The sequence below is a fragment of the Cygnus olor genome, chromosome 1, assembly GCF_009769625.2.
Source record: "Cygnus olor isolate bCygOlo1 chromosome 1, bCygOlo1.pri.v2, whole genome shotgun sequence".
NCBI lineage: Eukaryota > Metazoa > Chordata > Aves > Anseriformes > Anatidae > Cygnus > Cygnus olor.
In genome coordinates, this window is record NC_049169.1 from 144944740 (window position 1) to 144972734 (window position 27995).

Here is a 27995-nt window from a genome sequence, read left to right on the forward strand (position 1 = left end):
AAGCCTGGCAGAGATGGGGAGACGAAATTAAAGTAATTACCAGTAACGCGCCGTTCAGCAAATCCCAGTTTCTGTTTCTGACGGTGTTAGCAGAGTGGTGGGATCAAATCAAAGGCCGCAGCCCCCGCAACAAAGCCCTGGCAGAGCACAAAGGATGCAGCAAGCAGAGCCAGGAAGGACAGCCAGCTCCAGGGGAGGGGGGGGTGGAGGCCAGGAGTGATTGTCTGTCTCCCGATAATGGGACCAATTTTCAGTGCAGCTATGCCAGCTGAGCTCCAGAAAGGCACCAGGGAATCCAGCTCAATGGGCTTTAATTTGTGCGTATGTGTATAGATTGTATATGACAGGCACGGTTCCAAATGCCTGCCAAATCACGCCGCTGTGCTTAAACCCTAATACATAGATAATGCAGCTGTGGGATAATCAAAGCAATCTTTGTCGTATGGAAAACTGAAACTCTTGGGGGCACAGTTTAATCAATGTATTATTGGAACTAAAATTCCAGCCTGGCTGCGGTGATTGTGTTAGTAGGTGCCATATTTAATTCATGAAGAAAACCAAGTTTTTAAAATTGAAATGCGACTCAAAATCTGCTGGTCGGTGCAGAATGCAAGATTAATTTTATGCTGCTTGTAGGCGTCAGAGACAGAGATAAGAAAGAGCAAAAAACTTTCTCCTTTGTTTTTGGGTTCTTTTTATCAGATTCCTAAAGGGCTCAAAAGTTACAAGAAAACACTGCAGAAAGGTAGCTGTGATTTACTTCACAGCTTCCATCTCTGTTTTTACTGAAGGAGGTTTTTCTTTCTTTATTAATATATATATATCTCAGACTTCTCAGGTTGAAAAAATGTCATCATCATTTAAATATATATATATTTGTAATCAAATGGCTACTTGCTTATGGTTTTTAGTAATATTCTCCCTGTTTTCAGGTAGGTAATATAACACATCACCTCCACATACATATATAGTGGCAGTAACCTTTGCTCTTGAGCTTCTGTGTTTTCCTACAGATTTGGCCTGATTTTGCTTTAATTAAAAAATAAAGAATCTGCTGATTCAAAGGAAAATACCGCAGTGAACCAAATCTGGGTTATATTTGGCTGGTGAGGAAACAGAGGATGACGCCGGATGTGGAGGTGACCAGGACGTTCCATCCCAGCTTTCCTTCCTCATTTAACTTTTCTTTGGCTGCTCTAGCTAGAAATGATGCACGAGGGCTGGAACAACAGTAGGTAGGGAGGTTTTTCCTTGCCAGCCCCTCTGACACAGTAGCAGAGCGATTACAATTCCTCCATCTTCCTTCCTGCAGGCTCCTTCCTTCCCATCCCGGGGACGTTCTTTCTCCTGATGCCCACTCTCTTCCCCCATTAGCCAGTTTCCTACCTCTTAACCCCGCAGGGCAGGGCAGGCGGAAGTCTTGCACGGGCACCACGTGCTGCATCATCTGCTCCTGAGACACCCCTGGTCCTGCCTATTTGTGCACACAGCTGTGTGCACAAATGTGTGCCACCCCATTCACCTGGCCCAGCCGTCTCTGCCTGTGGGAAAGAAGATGCTGCACTGGCAATAAAATCAGGATGGTTTTTATAGGTGCTGTTTGCAAAGTCCCCGTAGAAGTTAGCTTGTAAATTGGAGAGCTGTAACAATACTTCAGGGTGACAAATTCTGTAGTGTCTTCCTGCAGCCCAGCAAACCCGAGTGCTTCCCTGCAGCGTGGTTCATATGTTTGTTCAGACACGGGCTTTTCATCTGTAGAAAAGCAAAAGAATAATTGGACCTCTTGCTGGCAAGGATGTGGCATCCACAAATGGGATTTTGAGCACCAGACTCACTGACTTGAGAACCTCGGCCTTGAACTCCATGGTTGTCTGTCTGCAGACTTCAGTAAATGTGCCTGAATTTGCAGAATCAAGTGGCTGGGCCCAGCTGAATTTCTTTTACATTTAAGAGCAGAGTTTGAATTCTTCTACCAGAGCTCCTTGCTTGGCAAACTAGCAGGCTTGTACTGAAATGCAAACGGACCTTCAAGAAGCGTGTGTGAATGGAGAGCGTGGAGTCGGGTGCAACGGTGACCCTCAGCCGAATGCGACAGCAGCCCTTCAGCTGGATTTCCTTGGGTCGGTGGTGGAGAGTTTGAAACGTAGTGCAATTAAGCTGACTTCAGTGAGGTTAGCAGTAAGAGTCAAACCTGAGTGTTAGGGAGGAACAAAGATCCTCATTGTTACGGCTTTATTACAACATTTGTGGTGTTTCCTTCCTTCTTCCTTTCTTCCTTTCTTCCTTTCTTCCTTTCCTTCCTTTCCTTTCTTCCTTTCTTCCTTTCTTCCTTTCTTCCTTTCTTCCTTTCTTCCTTTCTTTCTTTCTTTTCCTTCAAGTTCCTGCCGGGCCATCAAGTGAAAACCCTTCGAGAGGGGATTTCTTAGCTTCATTAAGAGCAAACTGGAAAACGTGAGCGCTACATGTTCTGTAACTACAAAGCTAAAAAAAAGGTTAACAATTCAGTTTTCAGTGTAACAGATTTTAATTCAATATTACAATCACAACACTTTTGGAAAGCCTGATTAATTGTTTTAAACTACCAGCAATATGGATGCAGCTTGTTATTCCTGCTTACATCCAGGGCCTGGAAATCCGGATGAATACTTTTCTCCTGAAATCATAAAAACTCTGTTTTTCAAAAAAACCAAACTGACAGAAAATAATAATTTGGGAATATTTAAGTAATGTTCCGTTTCTGTATTGTGATAAATTTAAAGAAATAATGATGAATACCCTCAAATTTGGTGTTTGTCCAGTTAAAAGGGGGGTGGGGTGGTGAATACCAGATTACTCATTTCTCACTTGGACAAGCCCTGCTTGTGTCTATAGTCGTAACTTTGCCATGGAAACCAGCACGGATTATTGAGTGGTGACGGTTCTTGCCGTGCTCCATGTGTTTCTGCTGACCCTTAGGAGAGCTGTTTTGGTGTCAAATACTGCCAGGGGGTGAGTAACCATTTCCCACTTTACCGAAGGAGTTTGTGGCTTTACTTCTTCCTTGCATCAGCTGGGGCCTTAAACGTAAATTCATCTTCAGTGACCTGCTTCAGCTCATTAACCCAGTGGAAAACTATTCCCCTCTCCTTTTTAAAAACAAAACAAAACCCACAATCTTTTCTTTTGTCATGGTTTCTTCATATAAGGTTTTTGTATCCAAACCAATTGCAATCAAGGCTGTTGGCCTGGATTTGCAGTAGTTGAGAACAGAAGCAGAATTTGGCCCTGAGATTAGCATTTCTGGTAACTCAACACATATTTTTTTTTCATAATAGTACTTTAATTCTGTTTTGTTTCAAGTGTTTGGCTTACAATCATACCGGTGTTTCAGTAGCAAAGTGTTTCAACTTTGGAGCCAGGGATTTGAAGACAGTAACATACCTGTTTAATTATAAGGCGGTAGCATTCAGTCAAACATTTTAGGTTATTATCATCCAACACGAAGCTTTTAAAGAAGAAAAGGACACAGGAATTCAGGACACAGTTCTCTTTCAATCCATATAACTTGTTAAGGACAGCTTGTCCCTTGCAGAATGCCCTGAAATCCAACCTGGAACCATGCAAAGCGGGACACTTTGTGAGTGTTTGATTTCAGCCATAAGGGCACAGGACATTTTCATTTAAAAAAAATAAAAATAGAATTGTTATGAAAGGTGAGCTGGCCTCTTCCTTCTGCTATTGAAGGGAGCTTTGATTCACTAAATTACTGTCTTTTTGGCTCATGTTTAAAGGGTGCGTTACCTTCTTTTAGAAACAAACCTCCGTGGGATGGAGCTGCTGACTTGTGCTTGCCTGGTGTGACCGCTGCAACAGGCACGAAGGACCAGCTTGCCTGTCCTGGCACTCTCCCGTCATGGCTGGTGGCAAGAGATGAGCTCCAGCCAGTGGGTGCTCGCCCCGTCTGCGCCAGATCTGGGTGTACTTGACATGTCTGGGGCATGTATCGCCACAGCTACTGTGGGGCAAACAAGGATCCTCTCTCACCTTTGGCACAGGTACTCGGGTGAAATGAAGCTTTTCTCTGTAGTGTGATGGCATTTGGGGTCCTGCCATGGGAAGCTGTGAATTTTCTGAAGTGTGGAGACCCCAGTTCTATGGCACATTCACTGGCTGCAGTAGCTGTAATTCCTTCCATCGGTTCAGTACGATAAAGGTACAGTTTTATATTTCAGAATTTCACAAAAGAAGTTGCCATCACCAGTGCTTCAGACGTTATTCGCTGAACTGGATTGCAGATGAGAAAGGAGAAAACATCACAGAAAGCATTCCCAAGTTCCAGGAGGTAAACAGTTATCGCTGGGATGCCTGTTTAGAAAGTTGGCAGCCTCCAGGATGATTACAGCCGAAATCCTACTTCAAATAAAGCAAGAGCTGATATTTATTCCTTCCTGCTTGGTTTCATTTGATACATCTCCTGAGAGAACTGGTGCCACCTTGCACGTCTATGCTGAGCTCAGTTTGTGATTTTAATACATATTTTCTTTTGAAGAATTAAAGAAATAACAATAATAATACAGAATTTATGTTCCAGAACACAAGTTTCTGTCCCCTGACCAGTGAATCATTGATGGTCTAAGAGGGGTAGCTTGTAGCACGCAGAGAGCCGATGGGTCACGCGGTGCTGTTTCTCCTTTCAAGCTGCTAAATCCCATTAAAAGGGAAGCTAGAAACAAATCTTGTGTATTTTTAGTATTTTCTCTCTGGGAATGTAATTACTGTGACTGACACAAAAATTGCATGAAATCATGACGAAGGAAGGAAGTGGCTGTGCTGGGAGGGTGCTGCTCCACCAAGTCTTCTCCCTCATAGGAAGAGGCTCAGGGGCTTCAGGGAGCCTCTGAAGACATTTCAAAGCCCTCACTCTGAAGTATTTGTTGTCATCCAGCTGGTTCTTCACTGGGAAGTCTTCGGGTACTAAGATGAAAGTCATCACGTGGCGAAACAAAAGCCCTAATCTTACGCAGATTAATTTATTAGTTACGCTACAGTTCCTCGGTGATGGTCCTCTTCCCAGTAAGGCTCCTCTCTTGTCAGCTTTTCTAAATGCAAAGTAGTTTTTTGGTAATTATAAGAGGAAATGGCTTTAACCCCTATTTGCTTTATGCTTTTTTTCCACTCTACTGAAAACACAGCGTGTTTAATAGCTACACTCTTACTTAAAACCACAGTATCGTAAGATGGATGGCTCCTCCACCTGCTTTGCCCAGGCACCCCAGCTGGTGCTGGATTTCTGCTCACAATTTCTGCTGTGGTAGCTGCATAGTTGAAAAGTTACCGACCTCACAAGTGCTGTCTTCTCTGTTGGTAGAAGTTATCACCCGCGTAGGAGCAGTATTTTTACTTGAACCACAGAACTCAAAGTGTGCGGACGCGAAGGGTTGCGGTCCCCAAAAGGACTCGCAGTCCCCTGTTGTGCTGGTCCACCATGCCAGAAAAGGAAGGACTTCCAGAACAAGGGCAAAGCAGAAGGCTGAGGACAGTAGCATTTCCAAATGCCATAGTAAGCCAAGAGGGAGTATGAGTAAGAGCCCTTTTCTGCTTCCTAAATTGCTTTCACAGGAGACTACTGGAATAATGCTATTTCTGGAGCAGCGTCCTGTTCTCATTGATCTTTTCCCTTTCCATGGTGGACGTGATGTCTTTCTTTTTCCCTCATCTTACTTTTCACACCTTCTTCTTTCAGCTGCTTTTCTCTTTTTCTGTCTTGTTCAGGTGTTTTCTTCTTAAATGGCTCTTTCTGCCAGGAAAGAGAAAAATCAGGAATAAGGAACCTGACAGTGCTTTGACATGATACCCTCCATGATTTATTTTCAGGATTATTCCCTTGGCAGCAGAGCTCAGTTAGCAATTACAGGTGACAAGCGTTTGTTGGTGATGTTGCTCTTCTCCTTTTCGAGAGCAAAGGAAGGGAATTCTTCCTTTCTCGTGCTCCTTAGAGCTGCCTGAGCTACCAGAATCGGAGCAATTTCCATTGGGCAGGCCAGTGGGCAAGCTGGTTCGGTTAACATATTTATTCAGTAAAGAACGTCACTTTACTTTTTTTTTTTCTTTATCTCCTGCTATTATAGCATATCTACAACCAGGAAAAAAATTTCAATTGCAACAGAGGGAGAGAAGAATGGTTGATGAGAAGAAGCAGGACTTGTCATTGTCATTTATTAAAGATTGACCCCGGACTGGTGAACTATAAAAGCGTAGAGAGATCACAATTTTAAATTAACACAATTTTAAATTAACACAATTTATTGCAGATCTTGCCAAATACTTCCAGTGATCCTATTTTGGCTACAACTTTACTGTATTTCGTCTGTTCAGCTGAAGAACTCTGTGGAAGGTATCTCCATCAGGCTTGCTTATTTATCTTTTACATGTCGTTCAAAATGGCTCAACCATTTCTGAAGTGGGGACTTGGAAAAAGGGTTTTCTAGGGACTACTTCTTACGGATGCTTCTATTACCTATTAATTATGGAGCACAGACGTAACAGATAATATGGGGAAGGTTGCAGGATGTGTTTACTTCTCTATGAGATTTTGTTTATGCATTTATGAAAATGTGCCAAACTCAAAATCCGGCCAAAATAGAAATCCCTGAAAAAAAATCTTAAAACCATAATTCTTATACTTTCTAACTATGGAACACCTGGCATTACCACGTTACTATTTTTAATGTAATTCTTTGGTTTGTAATGATACCTCCGTAGTAATTATCTCTGCCGAATATTTTCTATTATAGAAGTCTCTTTTAGTTGCTTATTTCTTTGTTGTGACTTAACTGTTTGGGTTGACACTTCCTATACTTGCTTTCTGCCTCAGACTGAATAGTTTGGGGAAGCTTTAGTATAAGTGATGTAGCTGCATTCAAGAATGGTCTCAGGACAGAAGATGGTGAGAGGTTCTGTTTCTTGTTTACAATGCTAAACATTTTTTTTTGCGTTTTCCTTCAACTGTCTTGCCTCTCCTGAGCAAATAAATCCTCTGGAATTAGAATTAGGACCAAATCCTATGGCAAAAGGATAGTCCTGGGATGGAAGAAATACCACTTACTGTCCTCAGGAAGCCTCAGAGAGATGTGGGTGAGCTACATCTTTGAAAATCTTTTTACATATGTTCAGAAAGTACAGGCCTCAAAAAGATTTAATTCAGTGGCCCCAGGCTAGCGGTAAAGGGCCGGGCAGTGGATGAGGGGGCTGAGCCCATGTGGGGTCATCCTCAGTATGGCAGAGGCCATACCTCCCAAATCACCGCGTACCGCCTGGAGGCCCAGCAGCCCAAGGTGATGCAGAGGATGGGTAAAGACAGAGCTGATGCCATCTCCCTGCCTGGCGGGCAGTGCTGCAGCTTCCCTCTGGTTTTTGAGGAAAGCTGGGAGTCTGTGAGTTGGCAGGCTCAAAGCCAGGGAGTTTGGACATGGAAAGTTAAAAAGACGATAGGTTTGATCAATTTTCTTTTTCTGGGAAAGCTTGCTAATGCCACATAAAACTGTTTTTATTTATTTATTTATTATTATTATTTTTAAAATTTATTTATTACCATAAATGTTGCTGCAGTGTTTTGCTTTTTCTCTCGGGGAGCTGTTAAGTCACTGCTTTAATGAATGAATGAGTTAATTCATTGATTTCTATTTCTGAGAGCTGTCTTTCTGCGGTGGAGGGTCTGACTGTAGAAACTGCAGCACTTAAGATCACCTAATAAAGTCTGAAAACCACTCTGGGATTCGCCTGATAAAGGGGGCCATGTAAATTAGAGGCTGCTGATGGTGCAGCAGCAACTCTCTCGCGCAAAAGCACAGCAAGACGCGCCCTACGGACACTTCCCATCCAGAAATAACCAGGAAGGAAAGAAGAGGAGCTGGGGGCTACCTTTCAGCTCTGCGATTTACACTGCCCACAGGGATGTCTCGCCATGTTGGCTATGTATTTTTCAGCTCATTGCCAGTCCTCGTGCCACCTCCAAACTCGATAGCGAGGCTCAGACTTTGTAACCCTACCCGGAATGGCACTGTTCTCTTGGGTCACTCTCCGCTTCTCCTGCTTTCGTTTTTCTCTGTTTAAACTAGCAGGGGAAAAACACATAAACAGAATCAAACTTCTCATCAGTTGCTCACGTTCCCACGCCTGGGAAGCCAGAATATGAAACATCTGTCCATCTTGTGTCAGAGGAACACTTGCCTAAGCTGTTAGACCTCTCCTACAGGGACTTTCTCCTCCGTGATCTGCATTAACCAACCCTTACAACCCAATCCTTTTGTCCTCTGTAAGAGGACAGGTTTTTGGTCTTCCAAATGGAGCCCTGCCTATACGGAGCTCTGGTACATTTTACAGGAGGAAAAATGCTAGTTTTAATCTTGTACCTTGAATTAATGCCAGCCCTCCCGTTTTGGAATTGCTTTAGTGTAGGGGAGGGCATGGCTGGTGTCCGAGATGCTTAATGATCTGTTTCAGTTGCTTTGGTTTATGCCTTTGATTTGTTTACAAACCTGATGAAGCAACTTGGGAAATACAAAGATAACCAAGATAAGCATGCTGTCTCAAAACTCCTTGGAAGCCTTCTGTGGTTTCTTAGACTGTAATTTCCCAGGCAGCTAAGCTGATCTCATAGCAGCTTCCTGCCACCAGAAAAGGAACGGCTTGCTCTTTCCCCTTCTCTCCCTGCTCATCTCCCCGCTGCTGCCAGCTGTGTGGTCTTCTCTCTCCCTTGCGGCAGCCCTGGAATTCATCATTTGTCTCTGCAGAAAGTGGCAGAAAAGCTATCCAGGTTTGTTTGCTTTTGTTGGGTTAGTTTTCTGCTGCTTTCTCAAGTTTAATTAGTGGTGGAGAGGTCTGATGAAAACCAGAGTTGATCCAAAGAAAACAACGCGAGTCTGCCACTTGAATCAGGAAGGGAGAGAAGGATTGAAAAGGGGGAGGATGCTCTTCCCCTTCCATATCTTAGGGGATCGTACCTCCGGCAGTATAGTTATCTGATGCTTGTCGATGCCTGCACTGATCTGGATATTAGTCACTAGGGACAAGTGCGTGATGTGCAAGACGTGATGTGGATTTGCAGGATATGGCCATGACAAACTCTATTTCAGATCGTTTCTGCCTTTCCAAGGAACTGTGCAAACGTCAGGATATTCGTGACCATGAGGCGCAGCGAGTTCGACCTAGGTCACTGGCACACGAGCTGCGTTTTGCCATCTGGAGGCACTTTAGGACCTGATGAGCAGCCAGTATGTCATGAAGTAGTCTGTAAATGAATCACAAGAGGTAACAACCACCACCTAAGCCGTATAAACCATTCTCTGTTGTACCATCTGGATTTTTCCTTCGCTTCAGGAGCCTGTCCCTGCTGTTGACTAGTTTACTGTACCCCTTTAGGGGTGTGAATTGCCTTGTGAATCCAAAACATGTAAGCTGGTTCTCCCTAGTGATAAGTCTTCAAGGTGTCTTTTGCTTAGTCTCCTCTGAACGGTAAATTATATCTTGATTTCTCTGCTTCCTGCTCCAACTTTTTTTTTTTTAATTTTAATTCTATTTTTTGCTCTGTTTTTATTTCATCTCTGAGCTTTGGATCTCCCTCTTTCCAGTGGTGTCTGTAGGAACAACTGGCAAAGTCAGCAGCAATGACTCACTTAGCAGTAACAACAGCTTTGCTGAGACATAATAGGTTTGCTTCATTTATTTCCCTTAAAGTAGGGCAACGTTCTCTCCCTCTTCCTTTTTTTTTTTTTCTTTGCATTCCCTCAGTTGTTAAACTGAAAAACTAATTTAAAGGCATCTTCTCCTCAACAGAGGGTAGGAGGAAAATGACCTGGCATTGGATTTAGTGCGGCAGGGCAAGCAAGTGGCATGCTGAAGTGCTGATTATACCTAAGGCTGCCTTTTAAAATACACGTCCTCACAGAGCAGTTTGTCCTTAGCTATGCTCGTCCCTGGGAAGGTAACTTGATAGCTAAATAGAGATAGCGCTGCTGATGTTACCTTTCGGCCTCGTAATCATTTTTGCTGTCGATTTGTCCTTTGGTTCTCATGATGCAGGACACCTTCTCCAGCAGCAAACGGTTGTCTCTCCTGATGACCGAAAGCCGATCTTCCTCCAACTTTGCGTACAGAAGGAATGAAGAAATGCTTCTGTTTGTACAAGGCCATAGCAAACAGCAGGGATGTATTGTGTGTGCCTGATTTGTGCTAGCATTGAGAGAACCTCTCTTTCACCATTGTACTGGTGACCCAATGAGAAAAGACCCATTGCAATACTGTGGATTTGACCCTAAAACACTTCCCTCCGATCACATCAAATGCATTTCATCAGTGTAAGCACGATTTCTAAAATTATTTGCCAGTGTATACTGGTCATTGTTACCATTTGTGTCTACAGCAGTGTTCACAGGCTCTCACCAGGATCTAGGATTGTGATGGACACTGTACAGGAACATAATGGGACTCATCAGACTCCTCTGAAGTCAACGGGAGTCTTTTTGTTACCTTCAGTGGGCCTTTGGAGCATACTAATTCACTCTTCTGTTTTCCCTTTTTTTATCCGATTGGATTCTGGGCACTGCAAAGATGTAGCGTGTCCTGTATAAACTGACTCATCCTGCTCTGATAGTTCTGAATGGCTGATCTTAGAGTTGTAAGTTACTGTAAGTTACTACTACTAGATGTAGTGCATCTGCCTCATGCACTAGGGTTTGTACTCAAAGCAGGCCAGGTACTGTAGTACACTGCCATGCTGTAGTATAAACGTCCCTAAAAGTGGTGCATTAAGTAATCCCATCAGGCTCTGAGTTACCCTGGGGAGAACGATTGTAAGGAAGACAACTGGTTACTGGCAGGTTGCAGCCCTAGAAGATTTTTTTTTTTCTTTATAGAGCACATTGGGAAGAAGCAGGATGAGAAAGAGATCAGGTCTCACTTCCAGGTAGCAGGACCTGTAGTTCAGTGGAACACGCCTAAGAGTAGAGGGTTCCTATTTTTCTGTTTTGCCTTTTTTTTTTTTTTTTAATTATTAACATGGGGACTGCCGTTGTTGGTGGTGATTATGTACACATGCAATTTTCCATTTTCAGAGGAACTTTGTCAGTGTTATTTTTGCAGTTATAGGAAAAATATAACGACAGCAATTGAATCCACACCCTAATATAGCATATGATTTTATGCACAGGGAAGAAGCGAATTGTTTTGATAGTGAAATGATTTTAAGGTGCCTGGGGATTATTATGTCACACAGTGAGACGATAAACTATTTTAAGGAAACTAATTCTGAAGTCCTTACGTGGGCTCTGCTCCCGCTGCCTGCGGGGCACTGTGCCGTAAATTAAGCCTGTGACTGGGTTTAGCTGCACGTATTTTTCGCCGTGCTTGTTTTTTTTTTAATTATTATTTTTTAATTGTTGTTATTTCCTTAGTTAATTAGGTAACAAATTTATTTTCCACTCTCATCTTTTAATAAAAATTTGCCTCTTGGGAGCAGTAAGCTTGTGAAGGATAACTGCCAGTCAAGGCTACCCATTGTTATTTCTTGTGCTTTGAATATGTTAACATCCTATTAATCAGTTCATTGCTCTGCGTGCATCATGATGATTGGGTTATTCCTGTTACATGAAAATAAAAATTGTGATTTTTTTCGTGGTTGTGCAAAGTTATCTTTAAAAAGGATACTCGAATACTTTACTACTTGTCAGTCTGAAGCAGTTTGCTGAAATCAATAATCAAAAAGATAAAATAATGTGTATTACGTGTACTTAATACAGCATGCTACCCATGGATCCTGATAGTCCTGTTGCAGCAGTCACTGCAAGGAGAAAAAAAATGGCTCTGAAATTTAGCCCATCTGGTGGTCTCTTTGTTTGCATTGAGAGGAGACTCGAAGGTAAGCCTGCTGGTGCTCAGGGAAATATCCGATACAAACCTTCAGCTTCCATAACTTCAGATGGAGGTGGCTGCATGTTGCAGGGGCACTCGTATCCACTAAGGGTTTTGCCGCTTGGATCTGCAACAGAACAGGAATGTTTATCCATTTTTTGTTGGAAATACCCTCGCATATCATTACAGGAAATCTTTTAATTGCCTTGTTCTGTTTTGCTAGCCAGCAGTAACACTACTAAACATATGATTCATTATATCAGCAAAGCCAGACTTGCCCAGAAGGAGAGTAGTGGGAAATTAAAATGGTAAAGGCAGCTGTTGGAAAGCCTGCGGGAGATGCAGAATGCTCTTTGTGTTGGAGAAACGTAAAAAGACATGCAGTCAGGTTACACTGGTGGTGATGTTACGATAAAGACTGTCTAGGAGAAGGCAGACAGTTTTTGTTAGGCATCCAGCAGAAAAAAATAAATAAAGTTAATAGTAAAAAGCCCCAGGTTTGCTGAGCTGTGCGGAGTCTTCCAAGGGGATGCGAATTCAGGATGCTGACAGCAAGAAGTGAGCAATATTGGAAAAGGACTTCTTGTGTTGAAAGTGTTGGTGGATACTTGATGGAGTTGGGAGTTCAGTGGCACAATAATAATATTAATCTCCAGCCTGACCCAAGCAGCCACACAGCACCTGGGGAGGAGGAATAATCTGTGAGTGCTCTTGGGCTGAAGAAACCACATGGAAGAAGTGATGGTGATGGGGAGTGGAGAGAGACAAGGTTTATGGGAGAGACCGCTCTGGCTGGGGTCCTGCAGGGAGCCAGACTGAAAGGATGCTGTGACTTTGCTGCTGCTACCTCTTCTGCTTCTTCGGGCACTCTGAGTAACTGCTCTATCAAATTACATTAAAATAAAAGTAATTTTAAGGGGACGTGCAATTTGTTAATGTATCAGTCAGTGGAAAACAGCAGTGTGAAGAGGAGCACGTGATAACTATGCGAGCTGTGATTTTAATGTACAGATATGCAATTTGTTTCAAACTTGGAACAGCAAAAGGTGCTTTTAGAAAAAAAATTCACTCTGTGGAGTTCATATCAGTGTAATTTCACTTTCTGGGAAGTGATATGATTAACTTCTCTCCTGTCCTTATAGGCACAAGTGTAAAAAGTAAAAGCAGGTATTTTTTAAGCCCGCCCTAATCTGTGTTGAGGCACTTCCATGGTGTTTTGGGGCTATTTTATATTAAATTCTATGCAGGATGTTGCAGAGAGGAGACAAAGCTCTGGTTTTTCCCCCAACCTTCTCTTCCGTTAAGAAAATAAAATGATTCCGGCTGAAATTATTTGCTCTTGTGCACATGAAAAACACGCTGGTGCTTCCTGCTGGCTTCAGATACCCTGGCACAAAGGTACCGGTGCTCCAGCACCTGGCATTCACCAGGGCAAGCTTGAATTTGTGCCAGCCGTCGGCTCGGTGAAACTCCGGGCAGCGGGTGCGGGAGCTGAGGAGCCCGCTCCTCGGCCGCTGCTCGACTCGGGCACGGTTCCCAAAACCTGGGAAATCGAGTAGCTGTGCTTGGGGACCAGCAAGCCTCTCGAGGCTAACTCGCGCAGAAGGAAGTGGAATTATTTATTTCAATATGGTCAATTTGGTTAGAAAAAATATCTTGAGTTCAGTTCCCTGCCTCGTCTCTAACTTTTTTCCACCTGCGAGTCAAATTAGGGGAACAATGGAGGGAAGGAAGGAAGGAAGATATTTTTATCCAGTTAATGAAACAGACACGGTCTGGAAATAATGAAGCACTATTTCTTCGTATTAAAGCTAATTACATTGCGATACAATCTTCCTAAGGTAGCAATTCAGTTGAATCATCACTGATGGCACTCACTACTTAGGGATTTTCGAAAGGGAGCAGTCCTGCGTTACGGGGCAGAGGACTGCCCAAATCTTTTTTACTTCTGAATTTGGTGAACATCATTCGGATAATTTTAGATGGACACAAAAAAGCGCAACTATATTTGCAGGATATTCTCAGAACGTGTCTCTTGTAACTTGCAGCTGATCACCAGCTTCCATAACAGTACTAAGAAGGAATCGGGATGAGCTGGAGCTTTTTGGGACAAACTTATTCTTTCAGGAAAGTCTCCTCTGTGTATCAAACAGTCGTACCTACCCTTTTCTTGTGCTCTTCGTACTTTGCTGTGTCCCATTTTAGCTGAAGATATTTGCTGCCACATGGTAAAATCGGCTGGTAGGCTCGATGCATCTCGTACAACATAAAGTATCACCGAATCTGGGCTTTGCGGAAAAAAAAATAAATAAAAAAGCGTGAGTAATATCAGGCCAAGCCTTCCTAAAGCAAAGCCCTGGAGACTTGTGGTATGTTTGTAGCCGGTCATGTGGTGGTTGTCATGGCATTTCTGCTAAGAAAAAGAATGAATAGCTGGTGGTAGCTTTTCAAACAATACATTTAACGAATAGCAAACAGGAGCTGAACATTACAGCAGAGCACTCCGAAGAGTATTCTATTGGTGCATAGAATAGATGACCGAGCACACCTCGCTCACCAGCCCTGCCTCCCGTTGTTTAGGGAAAGACGACGGTGCGAGCTGTTCATAATGCTTCATACAGCACTGTACATGTGCGAAGGGCTGTGTAATAGGCCGTATTTCCCCAGCTTTTAATTGAAAGGCATGCCTCAGTAACGCGCTGAGCACACCCACGGCACGAGGTGTCATCCCTCGTGCCTCAATAACTTGTGTAAAACATTCTTTTTTTCACCGATAAATATGCACTGTGCAAAAGCCAAAGCAAATGTGTTTATAGCAAAATGTTTCTGGTTTTTAATGGCCTTTTCTCCTTTATCCATGTGCTGTCTGACTGCTAACGAGTTATGGAAGGCTCAAACCAACTTGCCGAGGCCAGTTATTTACAGAGGTGACCACTGGCTCTCATGAGGGGCTGTCTTGAATTTCCGTCTTCGTTGGTTGTGTTCGGCAGGGAGCCAAGGGGGCAAAGATGTTTCCTCAGGCCCACACAAACCTGGAAAAGTTTCTTCTGCTCCTTCCAGCTCAGCTTGGCCTCCTCCAAAGCTGGGCCTGAGCTGACATGATGTACTTGAGGTTTGGCTGGCAGAACCAAAACTCACACTGGTCTGCACCGGGACAGACCACGGGCAGCCCATTTTAGCACAAGGCTCTTCGTGTCGGGTGCTCTTACACGTATCATTTCGTGTGGGTGCAAGAGAAGAGCAACCCTTCTATCTCCTCACTAGCCAAGGTAACTATCGCTGCAGTCAGGGCCAGTGCTCTCTCGAATCCTTATCTTGATTAAATGTGGTGTTTTGGTAACAAAGCTAGGTTGGATACGAGGGGCTGTGCTTTTCTTAAAGTTGCTGTGAATTGGTGCTTAAACAACAGGAGCAGACATGACGTTAAAGCCTTGATGCATACTAATTTTGATCTGTAAAGCCAACACTTAATTTTCAGATGAACGATGGAAGGAGTTGAAGAGTGTTTTCTTCCATCTGCTGGGGTTTTTGTTATTTTCCCGTTGAAGTAGCAGGAAGACGTGAAGAATATCAGTAAAATAATAGACTGTCGAGAGTTGAAATGCATCTCCTCAAATATGTCCAAAATCTAACCGTACACAGTAATACAACATTGTATTTCACCCTTGAACAAGTAGAAATACTTAGGCCCTCGTTTGTTTGGCAGGGTCTCAGCCTCTGTCTTTTAAAAATGGTACGTGTCTAATGACCTACTATGGAGAGATCCAAAGGGTAGCGCCATCAAAGGATTCTTTTGATTGATTTTGATGAATCCCTTAAAAAAATAGGGAAAACTTAGCTCCTTATGTTGATGGCAGCATGGCCCATCAAGGAATTGAAATCACTGGAAATAGTTTCTCTGCTGTTTATGAATTAAAGTTTGTGACAGCAGGGAAGTGGCTTTAAACTTCCTTGGTGGTTGCCTGTTGTCTCTCTGCCCTCAAGAGCTGCGGACCGTGTATGTGTTCATTCAAACTTGGTTTTGGGTGGGGTTTTGTCGGTGGTTGTTTTTGTTGATGGTGGTTTTTGTTTTGTTTGGGGCTAAGGAAAGCAAAATACGACATTTTCAAAACTGGCTGTTTTCCTGTCCAGCTACCCAAGGTCCAGGAGGTCTTTTCTGTCAGGGGATGATGCTGGAAGACAGGATCAGCCGTGCAGTACCTCAATTTCTAATTATGGTCTAAACATAGCTTCAGCCAACCTGAGGGGATTCTTCAGCATTTCACTGCTTACTGAAAGCAGACTCATGAAGTATCCTTAACAAACCAGAGGACTGGACCTACGATCTCTACCAGATGAAGCAGATATTTATGAAACATTTGCTCTGTAAATTCTACAATTGTATCAAGTAATGGCCATGGGAATTTCCATGTTCTGTGCAAGACTTGCATATGGTTTCTTGATAGCAAAGGTACTTGCTGAAGAACAGATGAGAAATAAATAGATAATGAACATAAGATTTTTGCAAAAAATGCATTTTCCAGTGTATTGAGACACGTATACGTGCAGCTTTCACACCTAGCATAGAGAATTGTGTATCTGCATTATAAAATCAAGGTGGTCAATAGCAGTCTGCCTCTTGAACATGGCCGTCTTGGGGTGTGCTGAGCTCCTTTCCTGAGATCTCAGCACCCTACGGCTCTCATAGGTTTCTGGTTTCTTTTTTAATCTCCTTTTTTTTTTGTTTTTGTCTGATTTTTGAGCAAACCTCTTCATGTAATATGTAAGGCTGTAAGCTCTGCAGGGTGATATCGATGCTAGGATTTTGAATATTGACCTAGGTCTCTTTGGACTCTCTTGCAAGGTTAGTGAGGTGCTGCCCCTTCCCCTCCCGCTGCCGTTGCAGAAGAAGCGATGGGCTGGCTCAGGAGCTGCAGCAGCTGCTTACGCTTATGGCCAGATACAGAAAAAGCTAAAGATGATGTTCGTCTCCCACTGCTCCCCCAGCATGCACCGTGCCTTTGGAGATACTATTGTTAACTGTGAGCAGAAGTGCCTTTTCTGTTGTTTGCTTTGACCTTTGTATATATAGTAAGAAAATGTAAGAGTTTGAGCATACATTTTCTGAAATGTAAAGGTTTTCTGTACATATAAAGAGGAATATATATATATATTATTGACAGCTTTCCTGTTTGTTTTAAAGTCATGACAATTCCTCGCTTTACTTTATGTCTTAATGTGACCAACTTTGGCCACGTGCACGGACTGATCTACGTGATTGAAGTCACTCATGGGTGTGCTTGAGGGCCCAGTCTCCATTCATTCACTGCCTTTCCCTCGACGGGCATTTGGAGATGCTGAGAGAAGCCAAAACATTCTCCTGCCAGTTCAGCGTGTTACCTGATAGGATCCAAAGCGGTGACTTTGACCCTGCAAACACACACCCTTATCATATAACCCATAAGCAAACCACCCGACCGAGCGGCTGAGGAGTCCGTCTGTAGTCAGGGGGATAAAAAAAGCAACTGCAAAAAGCTGCTGGGGGAGAGGGACCCGCTCTGTCCCTGGGTGCCACGTACCTGGGCGCCTCCATCTCGTGTCCTCGTGCACGCGTGTGCAGCAGAGCGAGCCCCCTGCGGGGTGGCACCAGCGCTCGCTGTGCGAAGGGAGGGCTCGGGAGGGCCGCTGCGATACAAAAGCCGATTTGCCAGATGCTTCCTTTATGTTTGACCCTTTATGGAAGCTTTGAGCAGGAATTAATTTGGGGCTGGGGAGAAAAAAAAAAAGTTTGTTTCCCACTTACTGTCCGAGAAATTGAGAGGAGGGAAAGGGGGGTGGGAAGAGAGGAAGAGGAATGGAAAAACATTGCTGTAATTAAAATGAGTTTTATTTATATATTTATAGGACGTTGGTAGACACATACCTGGCTTTCAATCTTTTGGACAATGTTTGCTAAGATCCAGCACACTTTTCTGTGCATCTGTAGGTGGGGGCACAGCGGAAGGCACGTGTTGTGGGAGTGGGCTGTGGTTTGTGCTCGCTGCTGGGAAGCAACCCGCTGCAAGAAGACCTCAGGCAGGTCCGTCTGTCCGTCCATCCCGTGGGAGGCTGGCGGAGGCAGATGTCAGTGTTAATCCTTGCTGATGTGTTGCTCCGTATTTTAGATTTTGCTAAATACTGTTAGATACTGCTTATACTCCGCCTTCCTGCTCCGAACATCTGACTGCTTTATGGAGGTTAAAACAAGTCAGTGGAGAAAATTAGGAATTAATTATAATTTTATTAGGTGCTTGGACGTGAGTATTATTTGGGAGAGTGCTTCTCTTCTTCTCTTTCATTCTCCACTCCATCCCACAGACCTGGATAGCCTTCAGAAATCACTTGTATCCCAGTCTTCATTTTTGATTCTCCTTCTTTGGCCCTGGAAATAACTGAAAGATACCCAGGGAAAGGCACCGTGTTTCCCTGAATGCAAGCACTATCTAAACACGAACCCTTGGCCGTTCTCCTAGACCCGCTAGGCACAAGGAAGTCATCTGCTTAAGGGCCTGGGTATGATTTTTTTGGGGAAAAAAAAAGTCTGCAACTCTAACCCAGCTGTAGCTGCCTCCCTCTCCCTGCTGGCGTGGGGAGACCTGCCAAGCGCAAGTCACACCAGTGCCTTCAGTCCCCTCCTCGGCCGGTCGGGTGCAATAACCCAGCTCACCGACGGGAACTGCTGGTCTTACCTGCGTGTCCTGCCCCAGCCAGCCCGCTCCACATGAGCCAGAGAGGCAGGCGAGTCCTGCAGCACTGCCTTTGGGTTTGCCCTCTGGCTTACTTGGACTCCTTGCTCTGGTTTTACTGGCATGGAGGCAGCAAGCTGCAAGGTTCTGGCGCTCGGAGAAATACCTCATCCAGATCCAAACCCTCTCTCTCTCTTTTTTTTTTTTTTTTAATTTATTTATTTTTTTGAGTGAGAGCAGATGTCTTGGACAGGCAGGTTTTGTTCCCCTTTAGGGTGCTGTGGGCCAGCCACACAGCCAGAAGGCCCTGCCTCTTCAGACGGAGCTCAAAGCCAGTGCTAGATCATCCTGGGTAGGGGAAGAAACCCTTTGGGAGCGTGGTGCAAGAGGACCGACCACTGTGCCACTGAGAACGCGGTGGCAAGAGCCCTACGGCAGTTTGAGATCCTAGTAGCCAGCTGCTTCAATTTCGGCTTGTACATCTTTCTTTCTGGTCAGACACAGAAGATAACATTATTCTCTGCAGATTCAATATCTGTTTGTTTAAACAGTGTCAAGTTATGGCTTCTACGTGAATGCACACAAAGCCTCCCGTACAACTTAACCTTTCCCACTGGGTGCAAGAGGAACCTGCTCCTGGGTGTAAGGAGGATATTTTGCTCTCTGACATCTGTGCGTGCTTGATGAGTGACCAGACCTTGCGTCTGTGGGCCTAAGCCGAGATATCACAGCTATTTCCAGCAGGTGGCAGATGATAATCATGCTAGTAACCGAATCTGGGTACAAATGATGTGTTTTCCAGACTGTTTACTCAGATATTGACTTAAATATACACATTATATAGTGGCTACAAATGTGTTTCCAACATCAATAAAATCAGATTGCATAATTGGAGTGGATTGGTAGTTACCCGTGATAATATGTAATTAAATACTTGGGAATCAAGCGTGGTATGATTTTTTTTAAAAAAATTCAGCTTTGATTTTTTTTTATCTCCCAGATCAGAGAAATTGCTTCTATTCCAAAAACCTCCAAATAACCATCTGGCTAATTGTGTTCCGTGGTGTAAGATTATCTTTGCTCATGCACTGTGATGGGAGAGAGCTCCTCTGCGCAGTCATGCCTGGATAATTAGCTCGAAAGAATCACATGCTAGAAACGAGGTGCCAAATTGTGCTGTGTTGTCTTTCTTAGGTAGCACCTCACCGACAGCGTTCCCTGCTCGGGCGGCCCTACCGACAGAGCGAGGTATGTTTCAGCTTAGCAGCCCCTAATGAGGACCGGATTTCGCTCCTCTTGCCCTTGTTGGAAGTTACTCACGCACATGAGTAATCCCAGGGAGCTGAATGGGAGCTATTCACCGAGGAGAGCCAGCCCGGCGTTCACACGCTGACCCGCCAGCGTTGACTTCAATGGGATTTTTGACCAAATGGAAGACAACAGGATCTGACCCACGGTAGATGTGTGACTACATGGAAAAGGCTATTAAAAGCTCAGAGCTGCGTGTGGGGTGGCTGCGTTACTCACGGCGCTGGCTGTGCGTAAATTAGGCAGGGCTTCTCCCAGTCCATATAAACTTCACAGCATCTGTCGTGTATCTTACTTGTACCACAAAACTGGGGCATATCTGGGCAGAGGAGTGTTTGTTTTATGGGTGTTTCCAGGTAGATGCTGGCAGTATAATCCCAGCAGCTTCCCTCTGGGTGCTGTAAACCCCCCTGGGGTCCATAGGAGGGAGAAGCTGGGCTAAGAGCTCTCCTTACAGCCCCCTTGGAAGAGATACTACTGGTGCCGCTAAATTAAGGGAGCTTGAAGCTTTGCCTGGGAGTTGGAGAATGAGGATAAAGTCCTGTGTTGTCAAACTAATCCTCATAAAGAACAGAGAAGACTGCAGATGAGTTGATGACAAGTAAACAGAGGAGATATGGAAGTGATGGTTACGGCTGACAATATGCAGCGACTTGTGAAATATGAGCATTTATGTCCCTGTTTGCATAACCACATATTTATAGTAAACAGCAGCACCCACTATTAAAAAAAAAAAGGCAGGAAGTCCCGTTGCTGCTCAGTTTTCTTTTTCTCAAGATTATTTGCTGCTTTCACTTAGAGCAGTTTGACAAGGAGCTAATGTGGCAGATGAGAATGGATGCCTACTTACTCAACTGCAGTAAAATTCACATTTCATTTTTGTGCAGAATCACTGTTTTTTTTTTTATTTTGTTATTTTTTATTTTTTTTCCTGTAAGGTTTTAATGCAATTTTATTACATTATCATCTTTTATAGAAAAAGAAAGGGATTTGTTCCTTAATAGGAAAGCAAAGTTTATGGGCTCAAATAAAGCAGATAGGAGCCAGAACACAATGCCTCTACCAGTTGAACTCGGAGGTATTTCGTGTTGGTAAACCTCATCAGGATCCTGAACGTTCTGTGCTGGCCGGCTGCAATGACTTGGATTTTTACAAGGTTATATTTTTTAGAAGGACACCGGGCTGACAGATTTTTAGAAGTGATGAACAAGAATTAGAAGAGCAAAGTGTTCTTTTTTTTTTTTTTTAAAAGTGATTAAAAACCATACATCATGAAAATGAGTTGTATTGTCTCAGCTATTGTAACAAACAGTTCTCACTGGTCCCTTTTTCCTGTAACTAAAGCCATTTTCTTTCCCCTTTCTGGCCTCTTCCTGGCCCAGTGTTCCAGCAACAACCAGCAAAAATGTGAGACTTTTTGTAAAGGCAAGTAGTAGGAAGAACAGGTAGACCTGCTTTTCCTTCAGCACCCATTTTCAGGGACCATCGTGGAGATCTTTGCTTTCTTTACATGTAGTAACTGCAGTGCAAAGCCCAATTTTTCTGCTTCTGATGCACAGGTCTATTTTTATCCCATATATGCCCATATATGTCCCATATGTGTGTATGGCACGCACAGAGCTCGGTAACAGCCGGTAGTTTCCCCATTTCCCATCTTTCTCCTTCAATTAAACTTTGTCACTTCCGTACGTTTGTGAAATCCGTGTTTTCTCGTGTCAGTGTTGCTGACTCCCTTGCTAATTAAAACCCTGTCATCATCCTCTTCCTTTCCTTCTTTCATTTAGCGTAATGGCCAAAGCATTTCTCTTTGCCAGACTGATCATACAGGCTATTTCTTTCCTCTTTCTTCATTCCTCCATCGTTAAGTCAGATGCAAACTCCTAATCTGTAGAAACACCCATAATCACAGGCTGATTCTTAATTTCCTACTTTCATGGGTTCATTATATTTCTTCCACACTTCTCTGTGCCTGAAGCCTGGGGGAAGGACTGCAGCACTTTCCGGACCAGTCGGTTCTAGGACTTCTGGAGCAGATTTTTTATTATTATTATTTATTTTTTTTTACTTTTCTTCTGGAGCCAGGCAGCTGTAGGTCAAATATTATATACCCCTATGTTCCATATATCCACACTTCTCTCAAGACCAATATCTTGGTAGTATATTATTATTAAGAGATCTTGACAAAAAGACTAAAAAATCAGTTTAGATGCATTATTATCAGATTACTCTGATTTGATATTGTCACCGCTTAACATAATCAAGTTTATAACCATAAACAGTGAATATCCGCTGTAAAAGACAACTTCTTTGCCACTGCCATTTATTTATTGTTTACCCCCCTGCTATTTTCTGTTTGTTTGTTTATCTTTGTTTTTCTTTTCTGATAGCGTTCTGGAGATGTAGGACTTCACTATAATAGTATGGCAACAAAAGCATGTTCTTTGGAAAAAAGTCAGTATGATGTTCAGTGTCACTGATGCGGTCAGTAGGATGTTAGGAATTACTAGAAAAGGCAAAAAGACCAAAGAAATGAAGAATCATCATGCCATTCCATCCACTGGTGGCATCCCCCTATCTGAATGCTACTTATGTTTCTTGTTCTCTGCACCTTAAATAATGATAACTGTAGTGACAAAGATAGAAGATGATCAGAGTCTTCTGTAAAGGAAAAATAACGAGGCTTTCAGGTCAGAGAAGATGTGTTTGGGAATGAAAAGTAAGTATAGAAATGGCCTACAAGTTCATGACTGGAGCAGGCGAATATAAATGACTTGGTTATTGGCCAACAAACACGTAAAGACACAGAGAAGAAGCATCTTTTCGTACAGTTCACAGTTAAATTGGGGAGCTTGTTCTGGGAAGGCAAAAACTGTAAATAAATTCAAAAAGTGATCGCATACACTCACAAGAAAAGCTCTCTCACGAGCTGCTAAGGTAAATATGCAAAAACAACCTTAGATGAAGAAATGGTTAATCTATAGGTTACTGAAAGCTAGGTGGCAGGCTGGCCATCTATTGGGAAGCACCTGACAAAATGGAGCCCTGTGGGCTGTGCTGCTCAAAAGGGCCATGGTTTCCCCAGCTAAAAGTGCTCGTCGTGTTGACAATGTGTTAGCCTTTGAGACTTTCTTTTTTTTTTTTTTCCCCAGATTAAAATGATTTGTAGTTCTATAGCATAATGCAGATGTACAGCATAAAACACTTCACATAAACAAGGGAGTTGCCACTGTTGCCACTTCATTTATGGGAAAATGAACTGCACATAAATTTCCCTAAAATTGTTTAGCAACTCAGGGGCATAATTGAGAGTAGATTCATGAGGTTTCCATTAGCCTCTCTATTAATTGTGCGCTTTATTTTCTCTCTATCTCCAGAGCACTTTATCTTTTCCTTTAAATGAAAACATCCCTGATGTGGTTTTGGGTTTTTGTTTGTTTTAATGCCCCATTCCTTTTTTTGGTTTTGTCTTGTTTTGAATGAAAGTTTGGTAATGCAGGTGCTATGGGCTGATCTGGTATGAGCCTTTTGCTTTCGAGCGTTCATAATAAGAAGAACCTACAGAAATGTTAAGAAGCCGTAATACCACATAAATATAGGTAGCAACTTCGTGGTACCCAGAGGGATAATAGGTTCATATTTTGTTAGTTTCTTGCGTAATGCAAAAGGAGATTAGCAAGCTTCTTATATTCTGTTTCCTCCCGAGAGAAAGCTATCATGAAGATCAAGAGAGGAAATGATTTCCTTGCCTGGCACAAATGAGTCACAGAAAATGACCTTCTTTGTAGTCTAATTTAGACCCAAGAATCCTCTGAAGAGCTGATAATATAAACCCACATGGCTTGGATGAAGAAAAGTTGGAAGAGATATAGTCATTAACAGACTCATCCACATCTTAAAAAGCAGCATTTCGCTTTGCCTGGATTTTTTGATCAGACTGCTAGCAGCTGCAAACCTCATGTTGCACGCACATGTTATCTGTAATACGCAGATACACATGTGATATGCTGGTGTTGAGGTTTTATTTCAACAATGGAGATATTGACAAAGGAATGCACATTCCTTGGCTGCTTCTTTCATGCATTTAGTGTCTTTAAAAATACATATTCATGCAGTTTTGAAACATTGATTTCATTTATGTTGTTGGACTACACCGCGTGTAGGTTTGGAGGCAGATGTTTGTTACAGCGGAAGCAAAAAGCTTTTTAGCCTTCTGTCAAGAAAACAGGGAGAACAGAAAATAAACTAACACCCTGATACACAGAAGCACTGTCAAAGAGCTTCAGGAAAAAAAAGGGCTGGTAGGAAACCAGAAGAGGAGCTGGACAGCGCAGTGAGCTGTAAGTTGCAACAATTTGTAGGTTCTCGTGTGGAGAAGCTGAATTATTCCGTAGTGAAGAGTGTAAGAAGGTGCCAGCCTTTTTTTTTTATATACTTTCTCTCTCTATTTTTTTTTTAATTACCAGGTTGGGTTTTTCTGTAGGCATTTTGATAGTTTCTTTTATGCTAAAGTGCAGAAGTTGGTGGCACTTGACTGTTTTAGAGAAAAAGCTGTCTCTTGTTTAATTTTGCCACAGCCTCCCTGGACATATCCACGCTCTTGGTAAAGCAAGGCCATCCTGAAAAACAGCCTTTGCACTACCCCTTAAGTGAGCCTGGAAGCGTAGCCTCGGGTAAGCACACAGCCCTAAAGCTGCCCAACGTGCCCCTGTGACCCAGATGCACCTTTGGATTGGGATGCTTTCCTTTCAGGCTGCTTATGATCATGAGCAAGGCATTTCAAAGTGTCATAGCTGAAGGGCCTCTTGCTTTTCATAATAAACAAATGGGAGTCGTGACAGGTTTTGTTTCTCTTTTTTACCAATGACTGTGGTACACCACACACCCTCATAAGCACCACTGCTAGCAAAGAGAGTTGCAAGCAACACCTAAGGTCGGGGTGTGAAGGGGGCAACCATTACTCTAGGCAACAGTGTGAATTTGTCCTGGGTCAAAATTTACGAGTTCTGACTGCAAATTTGGGTGCACAAGAAGGGGTGGGAAGTTTATGTATTGTCTGGTTTTGTGAAGATAGAATAAATGGGTTATAGGTAGATAGATCATTTCTTTGCTGGACATAAAGGAGATAGGAGTGCCATGGCTATCTGAGAAGAGCACAACTGCAAATTGGGAAGGATAGTCCATCTGCTGAGAGTAACTCTTACAGCAGCAAATGCTGGGAACAGAATTGATTTTTTGTAATGACTATTTTGGGGTCAACTTTCTGCAGATGAAAAAAGCTTTGACTGGAAAATGAGGTCAATTGAAGTCTTTATGTACCAAAGGCAAGCACAGCAATCAAAGAGAAGTAAAATATTTTATCTGGGATGTCTATAATATTTAGAGCAAGGAAACAGGTTTCTCCCCGATCTTGTTCGGGAAGACTTATCAGTTCCCAGTATCAGCATGTAGAAGAAGGGTTTTTTTTTTTGATTACTGAATTATCACAGGTACAAAGATAACTTTTTTTTTCTTTTTTTTTTTTTTTAAGAGGTCTGTGAGCTCCATTTGTGAGCTTGATTGGAGTCAGGTTATAGAGATCCTGACAATAGGGAAAGCAAATCCACTTGCTTATAGCCAAAATGTTTATTTCTGCCTGTGTACAGCATTGTGCATAAGAGTTGTTTGTTCTTCTTCAGTGAGGTGACTCTGGGCCCACATTTGTTTTGTGCAAACATGTTCAAGATGTGTGCATGTGTGGTGAAGGAGCAAAATCAGCAACTGCTGTGTATCCCCTTTTATTTGTGAGCATGTACTGAGTGTTAAAGCAGGCCTGTAGAACATGCATTTTCTAAAACTGTTTGCTTGCTGCATCCAGCATCTAAGAGGCAAGAACAGGATGGCCAGTGAGTGTCCTTGTTAAAATGTGAGCTATTTTATCAGTGTACTTGCAGCTCCTGTTCAGGCTGGAAGGTGAGACAAAAATAGGGGAGGTAGAAGGATCGTGACAGGTGGAATTGGGATTAAAACGGGAAAATGCTAGAGAGAGATGAGGGTATCACAGGGGGATACAAAGGACCAGCAGGCAGAGGAGCTCAGGCATTGCAGTGAGCTGGAAGCATTAGGGGGAAGATGATATATGTGGTAGGTCCGACTGGGATAATGTAAAGGAGGGTACAGCAGACATTGGGCATATTGCAGCTGGGAGGAGGGAATTATGGCAGGGATGTTGGCAAGTGGAAAGCCTGTGCTTTATTACATCCCTTCAGAGCCTCGTGCTATAAAAATATTTTTGCCAAATGATCGACATTGCTTGGCTATGCAGCCAGCAAGCGCACAGTAAGGCAGGCAGCTCCTGGAGATAACTCATGGCTCCCCTTGCTAGCTGTGAGCTGCAAAACCCACACGCCTCAGGCTTTCCTATAAGCTGACCTCCACGGCCGCTGTAGCTCCTTCTTGAGTTGTCATTTGCTCTTCTAGCTCGCCTGGACAACTTCTCCCCTACAGACTGCCTAAGAATTTACTTGGGATCTCCCCCACAGACTGTATACCTTGTGGGATTTACTTGGGATCTGCCTTCTGATTTCTTGCTGTGCTTTGACAGTTTGCTTCCACTTAGTATATATGTATATATTCTTAATATACAAGGTGTATATTCTTAATATATGTGAAGTTGTCCTTAGCCTGCTTGCCTTTCTCTCCTGAAATTCACAGCTAGGGCGGGAAGGCACTTAGTGGTGGGTTTGTTTGCTTGTGCTTGGCTTTTATTTCCACTTTTTTCTTCCCTGCGGGCTGGAGAAGCAGCCTTTGGCTGTGCTTCTCCGCTGAGCTGGAGGGCAAGGTGAGGGGGCCGGTGAGGGGGAGAGGGCTGAGGTGGACGTGGATGAGGTGGACGTGGCTGAGGGGGACAGGGCTGAGGAGACTCAGGGCTGAGGAGACTCAGGGCTGAGGTGGACAGGGCTGAGGGGGACAGGGCTGAGGGGACTCAGGGCTGAGGGGGCACAGGGCTGAGGGGGAGCCCGCGGCCCCCTGGTGGCGGCGGCGGGCTGAGCGGCAGGCAGCGGCCCAATGAGCGGCGCCGCCGGCCGCCCGCTGGCCAATGAGGCGGCGGCGGCGGGGCGGGGGGCGGGCGCTGGCGGCGGGCGCCGCGCCGCGCTGCGCTCGGCTCGGTTGGGCTCCGCTCGGCTCCGCTGCCGGCCCCGCGCTGCCCGCCGCTGCCCCCCGGGGAGCAGGAGCAGGAGCAGGAGGAGGAGGAGGAGGAGGAGGAGGAAGAGCGCTGCGGCGGCACCATGGCGGTGGAGGAAGAGGGGCTGCGGGTCTTCCAGAGCGTCAGGATTAAAATCGGTGAGGTGCCCGCGGGGGCAGTGCGGTGCCTCGCTGCGGGGCACGGTTTCGGGGCAGGCAGCACGGGCGCGTCCCAAAGGCGGCGGCGGCGGGCGGGGGGGCGGGGGGGGAGTTCGGGGTGGGAATTTTTTTCGGGAAAAAATTGGCTAATGGGGTTTGTGGGCGGGAGGGGGGATCGGGGGGGCGAGCAGCGGGCAGCGGCTCGGGGCTGAGCTCGTGGAGGCGCTGCCGAGAGTTAACGCGGGTGCGGGGTAGCAAGGACGGGGCTAAGGACGGGTTTTAGCGGGGGGTGCGAGGAGGAGAAGCCCCTCTCCCGGCTCCTCGGGGGCGGCGAGGCGAGGCTGCGGTGGCGGGATGCCGGCTGCGGCCGGCCGTGCCGCTGGGCTGCGGCAGGGGGCGGTAAGCGGTGCGGGCACGGCGCCCCGCCGCTGCCTGCCGCCTGCCGGGGGGCTCCTCGGCACCCCCGGCCGGGCTGAGGGGGCGGGTGCCCCGAAGTCGCGCGGTGTCCCGCAGCTGGGTGCCTTCTGTGGTGTTTTCCTCCTCGGTCCGCTTGGGTTTGGCGTGCCCTCCGAGCGGTCGGGCTCACCAGTCACTTCTGTCCTTCCGAAGAGCGTTTTGCGGCCGGGTTCTGACTGATCTCCGGCTTTCAGATAGATCCTTTCCTTGCCTGCGTGCAGCCTCTCTGCTGCGGCTCGTGAATGGGGGCTGCAGCACGTAAGTACGCTCGGTGTCAGCCCGAAGCAGTGCAGGACTGATGCCCTGAAGGATCAGTGCCAA

At 44.6% G+C, this 27995-nt stretch overlaps 1 protein-coding gene across 5 annotated transcripts in view; it reads left to right on the plus strand.

Annotated features, from left to right (window-relative positions):
* The window catches only part of RASA3 (RAS p21 protein activator 3), a 164581-nt gene that overhangs the window by 14469 nt on the left and 122117 nt on the right, over positions 1 to 27995 (plus strand). Inside the window, exon 2 of one of the 5 annotated variants that reach the window (XM_040554438.1) lies at positions 19785 to 19838. The exons of 2 other annotated variants lie outside the window; for them this stretch is intronic. In XM_040554438.1, the coding sequence (XP_040410372.1) occupies positions 19785 to 19838 (54 nt within the window). Of the gene's footprint in view, positions 1 to 19784; positions 19839 to 26992; positions 27219 to 27609; positions 27933 to 27995 lie in introns of those variants that run through there. 2 more of the 5 variants (XM_040554504.1, XM_040554650.1) reach the window with 2 other exon arrangements.